This window comes from Salvelinus alpinus, chromosome 27 (assembly GCF_045679555.1).
Source record: "Salvelinus alpinus chromosome 27, SLU_Salpinus.1, whole genome shotgun sequence".
NCBI classification, from domain to species: domain Eukaryota; kingdom Metazoa; phylum Chordata; class Actinopteri; order Salmoniformes; family Salmonidae; genus Salvelinus; species Salvelinus alpinus.
The window spans coordinates 36322077-36341358 of NC_092112.1; the positions used below are offsets into that span (position 1 = coordinate 36322077).

The following is a 19282-nucleotide window of genomic DNA, read 5'->3' on the forward strand; positions in this document are numbered from 1 at the left end:
ATGTTCCTCTCTCTCCTCCTTCAGTACTGTTAGCTGATCCATGTTCCTCTCCCTCCTCCTTCAGTACTGTTAGCTGATCCATGTTCCTTTCTCTCCTCCTTCAGTACTGTTAGCTGAGCCATGTTCCTCTCTCTCCTCCTTCAGTACTGTTAGCTGATCCATGTTCCTCTCCCTCCTCCTTCAGTACTGTTAGCTGATCCATGTTCCTTTCTCTCCTCCTTCAGTACTGTTAGCTGAGCCATGTTCCTCTCTCTCCTCCTTCAGTACTGTTAGCTGATCCATGTTCCTCTCCCTCCTCCTTCAGTACTGTTAGCTGATCCATGTTCCTCTCTCTCCTCCTTCAGTACTGTTAGCTGAGCCATGTTCCTTTCTCTCCTCCTTCAGTAATGTTAGCTGATCCATGTTCCTCTCTCTCCTCCTTCAGTACTGTTAGCTGAGCCATGTTCCTTTCTCTCCTCCTTCAGTACTGTTAGCTGATCCATGTTCCTCTCTCTCCTCCTTCAGTACTGTTAGCTGATCCATGTACCTCTCTCTCCTCCTTCAGTACTGTTAGCTGATCCATGTTCCTCTCTCTCCTCCTTCAGTACTGTTAGCTGATCCATGTTCCTCTCCCTCCTCCTTCAGTGCTGTTAGCTGATCCATGTTCCTCTCTCTCCTCCTTCAGTACTGTTAGCTGATCCATGTTCCTCTCTCTCTTCCTTCAGTGCTGTTAGCTGATCCATGTTCCTCTCCCTCCTCCTTCAGTACTGTTAGCTGATCCATGTTCCTTTCTCTCCTCCTTCAGTACTGTTAGCTGATCCATGTTCCTGTCTCTCCTCCTTCAGTGCTGTTAGCTGAGCCATGTTCCTGTCTCTCCTCCTTCAGTACTGTTAGCTGAGCCATGTTCCTCTCCCTCCTCCTTCAGTACTGTTAGCTGATCCATGTTCCTTTCTCTCCTCCTTCAGTACTGTTAGCTGATCCATGTTCCTCTCCCTCCTCCTTCAGTACTGTTAGCTGAGCCATGTTCCTCTCTCCTCCTTCAGTACTGTTAGCTGAGCCATATTCCTCTCTCCTCCTTCAGTACTGTTAGCTGAGCCATGTTCCTCTCCCTCCACCTTCAGTGCTGTTAGCTGAGCCATGTTCCTTTCTCTTTTCCTTCAGTACTGTTAGCTGGGCTGTGTTCCTCTCTCTCATTCTAGAGTGCAGCCAGCTCTCTCAGACAGCCGTCTCTCTCCACCTTGTTGGGGGTGCTGCTTTGTTTTGTGGGTGTTGTGAGTGTGTTCTCTCTCTCCTCTTTCATCCCTCTTTCATCCCTCTATCCCTGCCAGTGCTTCTAACCCTTTGTGTTATCTGAAGGATGTGTAAAAGGTGATCCAGAGGTGTCCTGATCCTTCCTCCATCTTTCCCTCATCCTTTATTCAACCCCTCCAGCTTATAAACATTGGCCGCCACCATCATTGCTAATGGCCCTGCATAAGTAGCCATTAGGAAATCAGCCTCTTTCTCTATCTTCTATCCCCCCCCCCCCCCCTCTCGTTTTCTCTCCCTCAAGCCTCTGCTTCAGCATGCGCTCCGCACCATTGCCTCACTTGATGGGATTGAACCTCATGCCTCCCCATCCCCCAAACATCTGCCCCTCCCTCCCTCCTTCCATACCTGCCATCCCCTCCTCTTTACCCCCTGCATCACTGTAAAGTCTTATCACTTACCCCACAAAGCCTCCAGAGCCACCAGCCAATAGAGAGTCTTACTGAGAGGGCCACCAGCCAATATGGAGGCTTACTGAGCCCCTGATACCTCCCGCTGAGCGACATCATGACAGCGTTAAGTCTCAGAATTGACATCATACTGATAGCCAATCAGAAAACTGAATACGGAGGACGTTTAAAATGCATCCTCAGCAGACAGCACTGATCATGTTGATTATGTTAAAGTAATATCAAACTGATGTTTCAACGGTGTTTTAAAGTTTGTGTGTGCATTTACGTGTGTGTGTGTGTCTTCGCCCAGACAGTCAGCTAGGTGTTATCTAGTGAAGTAAGGGTTTATGTAAGGCCTGAGATGAAAGAGTCAGAGAGACCAGAGGGAGCAGAGCAGAGTGAATCCTCCTCACAGCTCTTCACCACCAGACTAATACTGCCTGTCTCTCCTCTCCTCTCTTCTCCCCCGGAAGTTATGTGAAGAGCCATAGCGAGAGAGAAAGATTGAGAGAGTGTAGCACTTCGAAGCGTTTGCATCTCAGACGGTATTTTTTGTGCTCAGCCTGTAGACGTTTGTTGGTCTCGTGTATTGCGTGAGTCAGTAGCTTTGTTCCAGGGCATCAGTGTGCTACGCACATACCAGTTGGTGCACTAGCTCTGGTCTGGGGCGTTATGTTAACCACTGTTGCTTGTACAGTTAGCTAGTACAAGGGAGAGACTATAAGGACACAGCTGACGCTTAAACCGACTAGCCAAAACTTAAAACGGACTCTTACCTTAACCCTAACCTAGCCCTACAAGTTCTGAAATGAAATATTGGTTTGGGCATCAGGCGTGTCCTTATAGCCTTTTCCCTATTACACACTAGCTATCTAGTACACACTCGCTATTACCTAGCTTTTAACTCTAAATGTAATTTCACCACCCGTGCTGTTGGTGGCGGTAACGCACCATCCTCTCTGGCACGATTCGACATCCTGTCTGAGCTCGCATATCTCACAGCATCTGTGGTGTGTGAAGGTATCTGCTGGAGCCAGATCCTATTGCCACTGTGTGGGAAGATAGCAGTCCTCCGGCCATCTTCCATTCTTCTCCTGGGCTCCTCATTATTGTCTAACAACAGAATATAGCACTATACTTTGGAACTTACATTTTCTGCCAACTCGTTTGTGTGTGCGTACGTGCGTGCATATGTTGGCTGCAGAAAGAGATAGCCTCTAACACATCGCTAACAAACCCGGGATCCCCAGTGCAGTGAAACGAACATATTTGGCAGCACTACAGCTGGTGGAGACATCAGGCTTTACCAAACACACTACATACAGCCTCATCACTAAGCTGACCTGACTGAACTCATCTAGTCGGGTGCTGGCTGAGCTTATTTAGCTTGACAGATTCAGCCTCTCCCCTCCTCTCTCTCTCTCTCTCTCTCTCTCTCTCTCTCTCTCTCTCTCTCTCTCTCTCTCTCTCTCTCTCTCTCTCTCTCTCTCTCTCTCTCTCTCTCTCTCTCTCTCTCTCTCTCTCTCTCTCGTTCTCTCTTTCTAACCCTCTGCTTCTTTCTATCTGTCCCTCTCGCTCTCTCTTTCTCCCTCTCCCTACCTATCTCTCTCTCTCTCTCTCTCTCTCTCTCTCTCTCTCTCTCTCAATTCAATTCAATTCAATTCAAGGGGCTTTATTGGCATGGGAAACATGTGTTAACATTGCCAAAGCAAGTGAGGTAGGTAATATACAAAAGTCAAATAAACAATAAAAATGAACAGTAAACATTACACATACAGAAGTTTCAAAACAATAAAGACATTACAAATGTCATATTATATATATGCAGTGTTGTAACAATGTACAAATGGTTAAAGCACACAAGTTAAAATAAATAAACATAAATATGGGTTGTATTTACAGTGGTGTTTGTTCTTCACTGGTTGCCCTTTTCTTGTGGCAACAGGTCACAAATCTTGCTGCTGTGATGGCACACTGTGGAATTTCACCCAGTAGATATGGGAGTTTATCAAAATTGGATTTGTTTTCGAATTCTTTGTGGATCTGTGTAATCTGAGGGAAATATGTCTCTCTAATATGGTCATACATTGGGCAGGAGGTTAGGAAGTGCAGCTCAGTTTCCACCTCATTTTGTGGGCAGTGTGCACATAGCCTGTCTTCTCTTGAGAGCCATGTCTGCCTACGGCGGCCTTTCTCAATAGCAAGGCTATGCTCACTGAGTCTGTACATAGTCAAAGCTTTCCTTAAGTTTGGGTCAGTCACAGTGGTCAGGTATTCTGCCACTGTGTACTCTCTGTTTAGGGCCAAATAGCATTCTAGTTTGCTCTGTTTTTTTGTTAATTCTTTCCAATGTGTCAAGTAATTATCTTTTTGTTTTCTCATGATTTGGTTGGGTCTAATTGTGCTGTTGTCCTGGGGCTCTGTGGGGTGTGTTTGTGTTTGTGAACAGAGCCCTAGGACCAGCTTGCTTAGGGGACTCTTCTCCAGGTTCATCTCTCTGTAGGTGATGGCTTTGTTATGGAAGGTTTGGGAATCGCTTCCTTTTAGGTGGTTGTAGAATTTAACGGCTCTTTTCTGGATTTTGATAATTAGTGGGTATCGGCCTAATTCTGCTCTGCATGCATTATTTGGTGTTCTACGTTGTACACGGAGGATATTTTTGCAGAATTCTGCATGCAGAGTCTCAATTTGGTGTTTGTCCCATTTTGTGAAATCTTGGTTGGTGAGCGGACCCCAGACCTCACAACCATAAAGGGCAATGGGCTCTATGACTGATTCAAGTATTTTTAGCCAGATCCTAATTGGTATGTTGAAATTTATGTTCCTTTTGATGGCATAGAAGGCCCTTCTTGCCTTGTCTCTCAGATCGTTCACAGCTTTGTGGAAGTTACCTGTGGTGCTGATGTTTAGGCCGAGGTATGTATAGTTTTTTGTGTGCTCTAGGGCAACGGTGTCTAGATGGAATTTGTGGTCCTGGTGACTGGACCTTTTTTGGAACACCATTATTTTGGTCTTACTGAGATTTACTGTCAGGGCCCAGGTCTGACAGAATCTGTGCAGAAGATCTAGGTGCTGCTGTAGGCCCTCCTTGGTTGGTGACACTCTCTCTCTCTCTCTCTCTCTCTCTCTCTCTCTCTCTCTCTCTCTTCTCTCTCTCTCTCTCTCTCGTTCTCTCTTTCTAACCCTCTGCTTCTTTCTATCTGTCCCTCTCGCTCTCTCTTTCTCCTTCTCCCTACCTATCTCTCTCTCTCTCTCTCTCTCTCTCTCTCTCTCTCTCTCTCTCTCTCTCTCTCTCTCTCTCTCTCTCTCTCTCTCTCTCTCTCGTTCTCTCTTTCTAACCCTCTGCTTCTTTCTATCTGTCCCTCTCGCTCTCTCTTTCTCCCTCTCCCTACCTATCTCTCTCTCTCTCTCTCTCTCTCTCTCTCTCTCTCTCTCTCTCTCTCTCTCTCTCTCTCTCTCTCTCTCTCTCTCTCTCTCTCTCTCTCTCTCTCTCTCTCTCTCTCTCTCTCTCTCTCTCTCTCTCTCTCTCTCTCTCTCTCTCTCTCTCTCTCTCTCTCTCTCGTTCTCTCTTTCTAACCCTCTGCTTCTTTCTATCTGTCCCTCTCGCTCTCTCTTTCTCCCTCTCCCTACCTACCTACCTACCTACCTATCTCTCTCTCTCTCTCTCTCTCTCTCTCTCTCTCTCTCTCTCTCTCTCTCTCTCTCTCTCTCTCTCTCTCTCTCGCAGTGCATGCTGGGTGTTTTTGGAGTTTGAGTGTTTGGTGTGGAAAGCTCTATCCTAACTAACTTTCTTGATTCTTTTCTTTACATGTTATTTTCTATGGTGGAGGGTTAATGCAATATTTGTTTTAGCGGTATCCAAAGTTTTTTTTCAAAGTTAGGGTGGAAGAGGACAGAGAAACTTTCCTGGGGTTTTTGGAAGTTGTGGTGTGCGCGATGGCTTCTCAGCCTAGCGCGGAGGAGACGCTGTCTATACAGCATGGATTCAGGTGTGTTCCTGAGAACGGAGTTAAGGTGGAGGAGGTTCTGCTCGCGGTCGGTGAACAGGTAGGAGCTGAGTTTATACATTCTGCTTCTAGAATGAACAAAGCTGTGGTTGTGTTCATGAAAAGGGCTAATTTGGTTGGTAGGCTAATTGCTAGCGGAATATTTGTAAGGGATGTGTTGGTGTCAATTTCACCTCTCTCTACCCCTTCAACAAGAGTTGTAGTGGCAAATTTGCCTCCGTTTATTACGGATGATCAAATTAGGAAAGAGCTGAGTCGTTTTGGTAAGTTTGCTAGCGGTTTTCGTGTACTGTCAGCAGGGTTTCAGGCAGATGCCGTTAAACACGTTGTTTCGTTCCGGAGGCAAGTGTTTATGTTTCTAAACAACAACGAGCAACAGCTAAATGTGCACTTTAAAGTGAGACATGGGGAGGGGCTCTATGCAGGTTTTGCCAGCACAGATAGTCTACGGTGTTTTGAATGTGGGGATTTGGGGCACAAGAGTTTTGCGTGCCCACACAAAGGCCGTAGAAAAGGTGAGGGTACAAGCGCCAGTGGGGGAAATCGAGGTCAAAGTGCAGGGGGTAAGGAGATGCAGACAGCAGAGGCTGGACCTAGTCAGGTTAGAGATGGTGGGGTAGATGAGGCTGGGCCTAGTCAGGCTAGAGATGGTGGGGTAGCTGTAGCTGAGTTTAGTCAGGCTAGAGATGGTGGGGTAGTGGAGGATGGGTCTAGTCAGGCTAGAGATGGTGGGGAAGCAGAGGCCGGGTCTAGTCAGGCTAGAGATGGTGGGGTAGCTGAGGCTGGGCCTAGTTATGCTATGGAGGGTGGGGTAGCTGAGGCTGGCCCTAGTCATGCTATGGAGGGTGGTGTAGATGATACTGGGTCTAGTCAGGTTATTCTAGTGGATGAGGAGAGTATAGTGGGGAAGTGTAAGAGATTAGGGGGGGAGGAGGAGGGTGTCAAGCGGAAAAGGAAAAAGGGTGTGGACAAAGGCACCATGGAAATGTTGCCTGTTGCTGTGGGTGAGGCCCTAACCAGAGAGAAAGAGCAGGTGGTCAGGGTGGGAGATAGAGAAGAGGAGGAAAGTGAGTCTGAGGAAGAGGATGAGGAGTTATTTTTTTCAGACTCCTCTTCAATTGGCCCGGAGCTGACAGCCAGTCAACCAGAGGGGTCTAAGTACACGTTGAGAGAACTGACAAGGTTCCTGAATGAGACTAAGGGGAAAAAAGTTAATCTTGAGGCTTTTTTTCCTGATCCTAGAAAGTTTGTAAGATCAGTACAACATGCTATGAGAAATGAGGGGCATGGTGTCCTCTCACCCAAGAAACGGTTTAGGTTGAGGAAGTGGGTCACAACAGTGCGTAAAGGTTTACCTTCAGACACTGTTTAAATGTTTAATTTCTTTCTGACACTGGGGCTTTTTGAGCTTTGCTATTGGTCTATTTCTCTGCTGGCTTTTCTCCCACTTCTTATGGAGACTCTTCGGGTAGGCTCGCTTAATATAAATGGCGCCAGAGATGCGGGAAAGAGGAGTGTGTTGGGTGAATATGTAAAACAAAAAAAAGTACATGTGTTATTTCTGCAGGAGACGCATAGTGATGTGGTGAATGAAGTTGATTGGGGGCTATGGTGGAAAGGGGCAAGTGTGTTGAGCCATGGGACAAATCTTAGTGCAGGGGTGGCAGTCTTTTTTGCACCGGGTCTGTCTGTAAAAATTTGCTCCTCAAAGGAAGTGTGTAAGGGTAGGTTGCTTGTTGTTAAAGCAGAAATTAACAGCATGGGTTTTGTTTTTATAAATGTGTATGCGCCTAACACAGGGAGAGAAAGAGGGGTTCTATTTGGGAGTCTTAGACAGGAACTCTCACAAGTAGCGCCTGAGGAGACGCTGGTGATCGGAGGTGACTGGAACTGTACAATGGATTTTACAAAAGACAGAAATGGGGAAGAGCCTCATTCAGTGTCAGTGGGAGTGTTAGGGGACATCATTAATCAGTTTGACCTAGTGGATGTTTGGAGAACTAAACATCCAAACACAAGACAGTATACATGGATGAAGGTTTTTGGGGCTAGGGTGAGTGCAGCCCGACTTGATCGTTTTTACATATCTAGGAATCAGAGCAATAGGCTGCTGGGCGCTACCATTCTCCCAGTGGGGTTTTCGGACCATCACATAACCATGGCTCGGCTGTCTATTTCACCAGGGCCCCGGCAGGCATCTTATTGGAAGTTCAATGTAAAGCTCTTACAAGATGCCACTTTTTGCTCAGTTTTCCAGACCTTTTGGGAAAGGTGGGGGCAGCGAAGAGAGGAGTATGAGTCTCTGAGTCAATGGTGGGATGTGGGGAAAGTGCAGATTCGGCTTTTCTGTCAACAGTACACAGCTCTCTCATCATCAGAGGCTAGGAGAGTATTGGGGGAACTAGAGCGGTGTATTAGTGAGATGGAGGTAGAGATGGTGGGGCAAGGCAATGTAGGCCTCCAGGCTAATTTAGCCGAATTACGTAGGGACCTGGGCAGTTTTTTCCAGGTTAAAGCAAAGGGAGCACTTGTAAGAGCTAGGTTCTCCATGCTCAAGGAGATGGATGCTCCCAGCTCCTTCTTCTTTGGTTTGGAAAGACAGAGCAGTGAAGCCAAGGGTATGCATTGTCTACGGCTGTCTGATGGGCGGGTGACCTCTGTGGTGGGGGAGATGCGGGAGCGGACTGTGGAGTTTTATACTGAATTGTATAGGGCAGAAATGTGTGATCCTATGTGTGCTCAGGTCTTGTTCGCAGGACTCCCTAAGCTCTCTCGGGCACAGAGGGATGAAATGGACATTCCTCTGTTGTCACATGAACTGGCAGAGGCCGTAACCCAGATGTCCCCCGGTCGTGCACCGGGGGTCGATGGACTCCCAGTGGAGTTTTACAAAAAATTCTGGGGAATAATTGGACAGGATTTCTTTTGCGTCTTGCGTGAATGCATCGGGGTAGGAGAGTTGCCGATGAGCTGCCGTCGGGCGGCTCTGACTCTCCTGCCCAAAAAAGGGGACTTGTGTGAACTTAAGAACTGGAGGCCTGTGGCATTACTCTGTGCGGACTACAAGATTTTTGCCAAGGTCCTCTCTAACAGACTGAAGTCCCATCTGGACTCTATAATACACAAGGACCAGACATATTGTGTACCGGGACGCTCAATCACGGACAACTTGTTCTTGATTAGGGAAATGTTGGACTTGTCGAGAGGTTCTAATGTGAACTTTGGACTGGTCTCTTTAGATCAAGAGAAGGCTTTTGATAGAGTGGATCATGAGTATCTGTTTAATGTGATGTCTGTGTTTGGGTTTGGGAAGAGTTTTGTGACCTGTGTGAAGCTGTTGTATGCTGGGGTGTCATGTATGGTTAAGGTGGGAGGGGGGCTCAGTAGGCCAGTCTGGGTGAGACGGGGCATTAGACAAGGATGCCCTCTATCTGGGCAGCTATACACACTAGCCATTGAGCCTTGTTTAGGACTGCTACGCAGGAGACTGCAGGGAGTGTGCTGGACAGGCATGGGTGTGGTGACAGGAATAGCAGTCTCAGCATACGCAGATGATGTTTCTGTGATGGTCAGGGATGGGCAAGATATGCAGGAACTAGAGACCAGTCTGAAGGTGTACGAGGGAGCTTCATCAGCTAAGGTAAACTGGGGAAAGAGCAAAGCTCTGTTATGTGGGGCATGGGGGGATAGGGCTCCTCCTCTGCTTCCAGGGGGTTTGCAGTGGGGTTGTGAAGGGCTTAAAGTGTTGGGGGTGTACCTGGGCTCGGAGAGGTGGGTCAGGAAGAACTGGGAGGGGCTGTCACAGGCAGTGGTGTCAAGACTGGCCAGGTGGAGGTGGCTCCTATCCCAAGTGTCATATAGAGGGAGGGTGCTGATAATTAACAACCTGGTGGCATCTTCCTTGTGGCATAAACTGGCTGTCCTCAACCCCCCCGCCGGTCTGCTTGCAGACCTGCAACGCAAGCTGGTGGATTTCTTTTGGTCGGGACATCACTGGCTGAAGGCAGCAGTGTTGTACATGACCGTCCACGAAGGAGGACAGGGCCTGGTGGAACTGGAGAGCAGGATGGCTGCTTTCCGGCTAAAGGCGGTGCAGAGACTGCTGTATCATACCGATGTTGGCTGGAGGGAACCAGCATGCGCACTGCTGAGGAGAGCTGGTGGATTAGGGTTGGACTGGCAGCTGTTCCTCATGAAGCTGGAGAGGCTGAGTACAGCAGGTCTCTCAGAGTTTTACTCTGCGGTGCTGAGGGCCTGGCAGCTGCTAAGGCCCATACGAGAAGGGGGTGTGGAGCCTGGGCAGTGGGTGTGGGAGGAGCCTATTTTCCACAACCCAGCCATCCCTTTGAGATCGGTTCAGTCTGCCACCCTGCAGAGGCAACTGATGGCAGGGGGTTTACGAAGGCTAGGTGACCTGAGACTGCTGGGAGAGGAGGGGTGGAAAACCCCGGAGGTCTTGGCGCAACAAACAGGAATAACGTCTCTTAGACTGTTGGAGAGATTCCTGGAGGAGGTCCAGGAGGCACTGTCTGAGCAGGTAAGGGGGGTGTTTGAGAGGCCAAAGGGAGAGGGGCCACCAATGTTTCCGCCACTGCAGGTGACGGCAGAGACTGGAGACTGGCAAGGGGGTCTGGAGGACTTGTTAGATTTTAACACTCCGAGCCTGGGGGAATTTGAGGGGGTGGGAGGTAAAGCTCTCTACAACCTCTGCGTTAAGGTTAGGAACATTAGAAGTCTAACAGGAGTGAAGGCACATCAGTGGCAGGGGGTATGTGGGGCGGAGAGTATGGTGGGTTTTAGATGGAGGGCGCTCTACAAACCCCCAGTACCAAAGAGGTCAGGGGACCTCCAGTGGAGGGTTCTTCATGGAGCCCTGGCCACTAACAGCTGGTTGGCACGTGTTGATCCGGGAATTGGGCAGGGGTGTCCTTTCTGTCAAATGAATGAAACTGTGATTCATGTGTTTTCTGTGTGCACCAGGTTAATGCCATTAATGTCTCTGTTGGAATGTCTGTGTGAGAGGTTGGGGGTGGTTTTTGCTGTTGGGATGTTTATAATGGGATACAGGTATTCGAGTAAGGAGAAAGAAAAATGTGTTTTGTTGAATTTTCTGTTTGCTCAGGCAAAATTTGCTATTTGGCTAACAAGGAGAAACAGGGTCAAAGGTGGGGGGATAACAGACCCTTTACTATTGTTTAATGGGATGGTCTCTGCGCGCCTTAGGGTTGAGTTTGAGTTCTATAAACTGATCAAATGTGTGGAGATGTTTGAGGAGATATGGTGTGTTGGGGGGGCTGTCTGTATTGCTGGGGAAGATGTTTTGGATATACGGTTGTAGGAGAGGGTATTGTTTTTGTGTATGGTGATGTTGGTTTGTATCATGTGGTAGATGGAAAGGTGAGTATGGTACATGTATGCAGTACAGGATATATATATATTTTTTTTTTTTTTAGGGGGGGGTGAGTGTTAAATGAAATGAGAATGTTTCAATAAAGAAAGACAAAAAGTCAAAAAAGTCTCTCTCTCTCTCTCTCTCTCTCTCTCTCTCTCTCTCTCTCTCTCTCTCTCTCTCTCTCTCTCTCTCTCTCTCTCTCTCTCTCTCTCTCTCTCGTTCTCTCTTTCTAACCCTCTGCTTCTTTCTATCTGTCCCTCTCGCTCTCTCTTTCTCCCTCTCCCTACCTACCTACCTATCTCTCTTTCTCTCTCTCTCTCTCTCTCTCTCTCTCTCTCTCTCTCTCTCTCTCTCTCTCTCTCTCTCTCTCTCTCTCTCTCTCTCTCTCTCTCTCTCTCTCTCTCTCTCTCTCTCTCTCTCTCTCTCTCTCTCTCTCTCTCTCTCTCTCTCTGCTCTCTTCTCCTATCTGTCCCTCTCGCTCTCTCTTTCTCCCTCTCCCTACCTCTACTCTCTCTCTCTCTCTCTCTCTCTCTCTCTCTCTCTCTCTCTCTCTCTCTCTCTCTCTCTCTCTCTCTCTCTCTCTCTCTCTCTCTCTCTCTCTCTCTCTCTCTCTCTCTCTCTCTCTCTCTCTCTCTCTCTCTCTCTCGTTCTCTCTTTCTAACCCTCTGCTTCTTTCTATCTGTCCCTCTCGCTCTCTCTTTCTCCCTCTCCCTACCTATCTCTCTCTCTCTCACACACACACACACACACACACACACACACACACACACACACACACACACACACACACACACACACACACACACACACACACACACACACACACACACACACAGAGTCTCTGATGATGATGGAGGTTTAATACCATGGCCCTGATTTTTAAAAGGTCACAAATGGTGTCTCAGCGGGGTCAAAGCATTCCCCGTGGGAAGGTCCTCCGGGTTAGACTGGTGGCCGGGTTCAGACTGCTTGGTGGTGCGTCTAGGGTAGGAGGATGGTGGGAGAGTGGAAAGGAGAGAGAGGGGGGAGAATGGGGGAGGCAGGGACATTGAAATGACGCAGCTAGAAGAGGGGATAGGTACCGGCAGAGGGGGAAGGAGGAGTGGAGAGAGGAGAAGGGGGGGTGACATGGAAATGAAGGAGCTAATTAGTTCCACTGGATGTTGAAAACCCCTCACACACAAGCCAATTTATGGTCAATGCAGCCTCTGCAGTGGCCATGCAGCATCTACAGTGATGCGGCCTCCGCGGAAGTCACAACAGTCATACTTCTTGAGCTTCGGGGAGCAGAGCAGAGGGAAGTGTGTCCTAATAGGTTAAGGGTCTTGGGCCAGTAACTGAAAGGTCGGTGGTTTAAATCCCTGAGCCAACTAGGTGAAGCATCTGTCGATGTGCCCTTGAGCAAGGCACTTAACCCTAATTTCTCCTGGAAGTCACTCTTGAAAAGAGCATCTGCTAAATGACTAAAATGTAGTGATTCAGAGCTAATCTCTATAGCCAGCCTGCTAATTACGAGCAACTGGCTAAACAAAAAGACAAGACCTTACCTCTTCTGAGATGTTGGAGCCCTCCATATTGTTACAACATTTGGGAGGCGCAAAGCAATTGCGTCACATCCTCTGTACAGAGCCTCCGCACCGCATTGTCGGATCAAGCATAAATCACTAACACACACACACACACACACACCTCCCCTCGGCTTGCAGCCATACGGAGATGGAATATTAATGACGATTTGAAAATAGACAAAATGACCCGGAGTGCAGAGATCAATACTATTCTATATTCCATAGACCAAGACCAAATCTGACCGTTCAATACATTTCCTACTGGGATTTCCTGCAACGCTCTACATTCATGCCTTGTAGTTGATGTTGATGACATGCACCAAAGTGAGATTTTTTTTAAATTAAAACATTTAAGAAGGATTTGTAATTGTTGACAGTAATGATCTATTGTAATGTTAGTATTGTAGCGTACATTGTACTCTCCTAGTAACATCATAGTTGTACTGTGTGTAATGACGCTAGGCCACATGCAGACATCCCACAACATAGTGAGTAGCCTACAGTGTGAATAAATCAAGCTCCTTAGAATACTGATGTACAAGTAGCTAATATTAGTAGCCTAAATGACCAAAATCCCACTGGCTACAGACATACGTTAAGCTAATTGTAAGTTACCCAATGTCTGCAGACATCCTAACCTGAGTGACGTCTGATAGGTGATACCAAGGCAAGGCACCTGTCACCTGATTTAGAATGTTTGGGTGGGGTCTAGGGTTGCTATGGGAAGGTCTGTGGTTGCTATGGGACGGTCTAGGGTTGCTATGGTGATGACCCCTTGCACCTGGGGGTCAGGTGAGATCAGACAGGATTAGGTGTCAGGGGTGTTATCTGGGAAAACACCAGTGTAGTCTACAGCTGAATAAAGTAGCAGGGTTTATATTTATCATACTGGTACCGCTACTGCTTACATAAGGTTTCTGGTAGTTAGACTGTGACTGTGTCCCAAATGGTACCCTCTTCCCTTTATAGTGCCCTACTTTTGACCAGAGCCCTGCTCAAATGTAGTGCACTATATAGGGAATACAGTGCTATTTGGAACACAGACTGTGTGTCACTTCCTGAGTTGCCATGAGTAGATTGGAAAGAAACAGAGAAATATCCGTTTTTAGTTTCTCAAGTTGGTTAATGTCTAGGTGACTTTCGTGACCTTGGTTCTGTTAAGGAGGGAACAAGGCATCACCATATGGGAACTAGGTTACACGCTTTGGAGGCATATTGTTCCCTTATGGTGACGCCAAGTAATCGACTGAAAGAAAGCTATATTTATCTATGGCTGTGGTAGTAAGGACTGTACTGTAGTATGTCGTCATTGTCTAAGGTTTGAGTTTAAAGCTGAAAGGAACCCCAGATAGATATGGAGCACTCTAAGTACACACAGGGATAACATAGAAGTGCATCAGGGATTGAAACATGTTCATAAATCATTGCTAAAAAGTGTTTCATTTATTTATAGTTAATGCCGAGTGACATTCATCCACTGAAGGTGTACGATGCACCCTCTGGAAATGTGTTAATATTCTGAATTAGTTAGTATATGTACTGCGTACACAGTTCTCTACAGACGACAGAGTAGATCTTCCTGCCCGCAAGCTATTTTCAGTTCCATTTCCTCCCCCTAAAGTTAAATATTTGTCAGTGTATTATTTCAGTGTATTAATCTGGTGTATTATTTCAATGTATTATTTTGGTGAATTATTTTGGTGAAATATTTTGGTGAATTATTTCAGTGTATTATTTCGGTGTATTTCAGTGTATTATTTCGGTGTATTATTTCTATCTTTGATGGTGCGTTATTGTTTGTCTGTACAGTGTCTTATCTGACGGTTCTTCCGATGATGAATGTGGGAACAATCTGTCAGATGAAAAAGCACACAGTAAATCAGTGAAGTGAACAGAGAGAGAGATTAGGTTTTGATTTAGACTAGACGTAATCTGCAGTACTCGTTCTGTCTCACTGGGAATAACGTGCGTCCGTGCGTGCTCATTCTGACCAACGACAGGGCAGTACATTGAAAAAGGCTTTCAGATGAGAGGAAGGAAGAGTTGTGTTGTCCTCCAGCCTCTCGTCTTGTCTATGTTTCTGTCTCTGTGCTGTGCCCAGTGTTTTACGCCAAGGGGGAAATTACTCTCTGACCTGAATCATCCCAAACAACTGCCTCTCTCTTCATATCTCGCTTTTTCTCCCTCATGCTCTCTCTCTCTCTCTTGTTCCGTCATTTCCCTCTGCCTTTCTTCCTCGTTCTGCCTCTCTCGCTCTTTTTCTCTCTCCCTCCAGGCTCCACAATACGCTGTCTTGTGTTTACATGTAGTCCGGCCAAGAAACAAACCCAAACCTAGCAGCAGTCTCTCTTTCCTTCTATCTGTGTTTCACCGCCTCTCCTCCCCTCAGACCAGGAACTTGTGATTGGCTTAATGACAATATGAAATGCAATTAAAGTCAGAAACAGCTCAAATGTTGTAATGTATTACGCAACTAGTAGTACTTGTATTTACAGTGCATTCGGAAAGTATTCAGACCCCTTGACTTTTTCCACATTTTGTTACGTCACAGCCTGATTCTAAAATGGATTACATCGTTTTTTCCCTCATCAATCTACACACAATGCCCCATAATGACAAATCAAAAAAAGGTTTTTCAACATTTTTGCAAGTGTATAAAAAAAGATCTATATATTTTCAGTACTTTGTTGCAGCACTTTGTGACGCTATCAGCTTGGAACACCTGAATTGGGGAGTTTCTCCCATTCTTCTCTGCAGATCCTCTCAAGCTCTGTGAGGTTGGATGGGGAGCGTCGCTGCACAGATATTTTCAGGTCTCTCAAGAGATGTTCGATCGGGTTCAAGTCCGGGCTCTGGCTGGGCCACTCAAGGACATTCAGAAACTCGTCCCGAAGCCACTCCTGCGTGGTCTTGACTGTGTGCTTAGGATCGCTGTCCTGTTGAATGGTGAACTTTTGTCTCAGTCTGAGGTCCTGAGCGCTCTGGAGCAGGTTTTCATCAAGGATCTCTCTGTACTTTGCTCCGTTCATCTTTCCCTTGATCCTAACTAGTCTCCCAGTCCCTGCCACTGAAAAACATCCCCACAGCATGATGCTGCCACCACCTTGCTTCACCATAGGGATGGTGTCAGGTTTCGTCCAGACGTGACACTTGGCATTCAGAACAAAGAGTTCAATCTTGGTTTCATCAGACCAGATAATCTTGTTTCTCATGGTCTGAGAGTCCTTTAGGTGCCTTTTGGCAAACTCCAAGCGGGCTGTCATGTGCCTTTTACTGAGGAGTGGCTTCCATCTGACCACTCTTCCATAAAGGCCTGATTGGTGGAGTGCTGCAGAGATGGTTGTCCTTCTGGAAGTTTCTCCTATCCCCACAGACAAACTCTGGAGCTCTGTCAGAGTGATCATTGGGTATTTGCTCACCTCCCTGACCAAGGCCCTTCTCCCCCGATTGCTCTAGGAAGAGTCTTGTTGGTTCCACACTTCTTCCATTTAAGAATGATGGAGGTCACTGTGTTCTTTGGGACCTTCAATGCAGCAGAAATGTTTAGGTACCCTTCCCCAGATCTGTGCCTCGACACAATCCCGTCTCGGAGCTCTACGGACAATTCCTTTGACCTCATGGCTTGGTTTTTGCTCTGACATGCACTGTCAACTGTGGGACCATATATATACAGTTGTGTGCCTTTCCAAATCATGTCCAATCAATTGAATTTAGGACAAGTGTACTCCAATCAAATTAGGATCAATGGAAACAGGATGCACCTGAGCTCAATTTCGAGTCGCATAGCAAAGGGTCTGAATAATTGTGTAAATGAGGTATTTGCAAAAAATTCTAAAAACCTGTTTTCGCTTTGTCATTATGGGGTATTGTGTGTAGATTGCTGAGGGGAAACAACAATTGAATCTATTTTAGAATAAGGCTGTAACGTAACAAAATGTGGAAAAGGTCAAGGAGTCTGAATACTTTCCAAAGACACTGTATACAGAGAGACTCCTCTCTCTCTTCCTGTCCTTCTCTCCCTCTCTGTCTCCGCCCTTCCCTCTCTGCACCTCTCTGCCTCTTTGCCTGTCTCAAATTACTCCATCTGTGTTGCAACAAGCCCCATACAGGAAGATACTTCCTTTCAGCGGAATGATTTTAAACCATATAATAGATATATGACTGCTATGATTTATGTCTACCATTAGCAGGTAGCCAGTTACCATTGAGATCTCATAAGCAGTCTGCTAGCATGGAGACCTCGACTGAGGGACACATGTATTGGGTTTTTATGATGCGTGCGTTCCAGTATGAGGAGAACATTATGGGATAGCTGATATGGTGACTCATAGATATATTACTGTGGCGACTGGATTAGATTGATCGGTCCTGTCTTCTCATGGGAGGTGATGTCATAGCCTACTTCTCGTGTTTTTCTTGGTCATTAAGTCCTGATTTTCTTTTGGCCTCTAACATGATTCAATACTTACAGGGTATGAAGGGATCATAATTATGTTTTAACGGTCAAATATTATAGATTTTACAGTGGGCTTCCTGTTTGGGTCACTGATCTGTGGATGGAGTCCATCAATTGTCTCTTTGTGGGTTGTGCGTTTGATTCCCACCTGGGACATACAGTACATGTTTCCCTGTTAATGACGTAGACTCTACACTTTTCGACGTTTTGGATAAGAGCTTTACATGTAAAACAAACTTCCATCCTGTTTCTCTTCTACCTCCAGCGAGAGAAGAGAACGTGGCAACGTTCCGTGGTTCGGAGTACTTCTGCTACGACCTGTCCCAGAACCCCATCCAGTCCTCCAGCGATGAGATCACGCTCTCCTTCAAGACGTGGCAGAGGAACGGTCTCTTACTCCACACGGGGAAGTCGGCTGACTACGTCAACCTGGCCCTAAAAGACGGAGCGGTGAGCCTGGTCATCAACCTGGGCTCGGGGGCCTTCGAGGCCATCGTGGAGCCCGTCAACGGGAAGTTCAACGACAACGGCTGGCACGACATCAAGGTCACACGCAACCTCAGACAGGTAACCATGGAGACTGAGGTGACGTAGGTTCAAGACTGATATTGATTAGTAGCAATAGATCAATTGAATGGTAATAGTGTCTTGGCTTTATTTGTGCATGAATGCTTTTCCAAGTACTCCATGTGCTGAACATAGTTGATAGTCGTTACGGATGTTGCATCGGCAATCACACTTCTATTATGAATTCGAATATTGAGTAATTGTTTAGGTTAGACGTTGGAAGATTAGTGTTTTTCCTCTGTTTGAATTGATGTATTGTAATAGGTTTATTTATTTTTATAGCACCTTTTCCAAGTGCCCTAATAATCAATTCAGATAGTTGTCAACAATGTTGTGTTGATACGTATTATGAGAGAGACATTCTGACTTAGTGTAGTATTGAGTTATCATCAGTACAGTTAGATTGTGTTTCCCCTCTATTTGCCTTTCTAGCAGCCAGTGACTATGTGAATAAAAGAAGCCCAGATGACATAGTGATTGATAGCTTAGTGGTTGAGCGGACACTGTGGCTCTGTGTTTCTGTCACTTCCTTATCTTCATGTTAAACTTGAAGACTTCCCTATTTCCTTCATTGAAACGTATCTGATACTTCTCTGCTTTTATTCTCCACTAAGCGGACCCTTCAATCAGAGGCTGGGTCCCTATCTCGTTGCCTTCAGAAACTGTCTTTCCTTTACAAACCACTCTGTAGGATATTCTACTCCTCTGTAAAAATACAGAACCTACAAGGCAGAGTTGAAGACATCCGACTCAGTACAAATGTGTGACTGACATTAGCCTACAGATGTCAAATTGGAAATAAGTTTCAGATCAGTGGAGCGTCTTCTTCACATAGTATAAATATATGTTCAAATGGCCACTGATAGGATCTCTATTGTCAATTTGTTATGTTGCTCCTCAACTGGTATCAGATACTGTACCTTAATACAAGTAGTACTACTTAACTAAGCTTTAAGAATCAGGGAATGTATTGTTCTTACACTGGATATGTACTGGTAACTGTACACACTAGAGCAGAAACAGTGAGAATTGATAGCTGTTTGTGGATTGGAAGAGGGAGGGGGAGTGGGAGTTGGGACTCCAGCCTGTTGAATGGAGCCTTGAATGAAGTGAAGAGAGGTGGACAAGAAGTAAGTACAACTCAACTTTAAAAAGTAGGGCTGTATTAAATATATACTACAGGAATATACATTGAGTGTACAAAACATTAGGAACACCTGCTCTTTACATGACATAGACAGACCAGGTGAATCCAGGTGAAAGCTATGATCCCTTATTGATGTCACTTGTTAAATCCACTTCAATCAGTGTAGATGGAGAGGAGACCGGTTAAAGAAGGATTTTTAAGCCTTGAGACAATTGAAACATGGATTGTGTATGTGTTCCATTCACAGGGTGAATGGACAAGACAACATATATAAGTGACTTTGAACAAGGTATGGTAGTAGATGCCAGGCACCTGTCTGTATCAAGAATAGTCCACCAACCAAAGGACATCCAGCCAACTTGACACAACTGTGGGAAGCATTGGAGTCGACATGGGCCAGCATCCTTGTGGAACGCTTTCAACCCTTTGTAGAATCCATGCCCTGACAAATTTAATCTGTTCTGAG

The 19282-nt window shown here is 46.3% G+C and overlaps 2 protein-coding genes across 14 annotated transcripts in view; both read left to right on the forward strand.

The window, feature by feature from the left end:
- Positions 1-17696, forward strand: part of LOC139555874 (neurexin-3b-like) — a 112848-nt gene extending 95152 nt beyond the window's left edge. Inside the window, exon 5 of the mRNA XM_071369242.1 lies at positions 17368-17696. Coding sequence (XP_071225343.1) covers positions 17368-17696 — 329 coding nt within the window. The remainder of the gene's footprint in view (positions 1-17367) is intronic.
- Positions 17372-19282, forward strand: part of LOC139556484 (neurexin-3b-like) — a 328473-nt gene continuing 326562 nt past the window's right edge. For 10 of the 13 annotated variants that reach the window (XM_071370490.1, XM_071370491.1, XM_071370485.1 and 7 more), the window contains exon 1: positions 17561-17669. The gene's annotated coding sequence lies outside the window, so the exon portion shown is untranslated. Of the gene's footprint in view, positions 17670-19282 lie in introns of all 13 variants that reach the window. The other 3 variants (XM_071370487.1, XM_071370488.1, XM_071370489.1) reach the window with 1 other exon arrangement.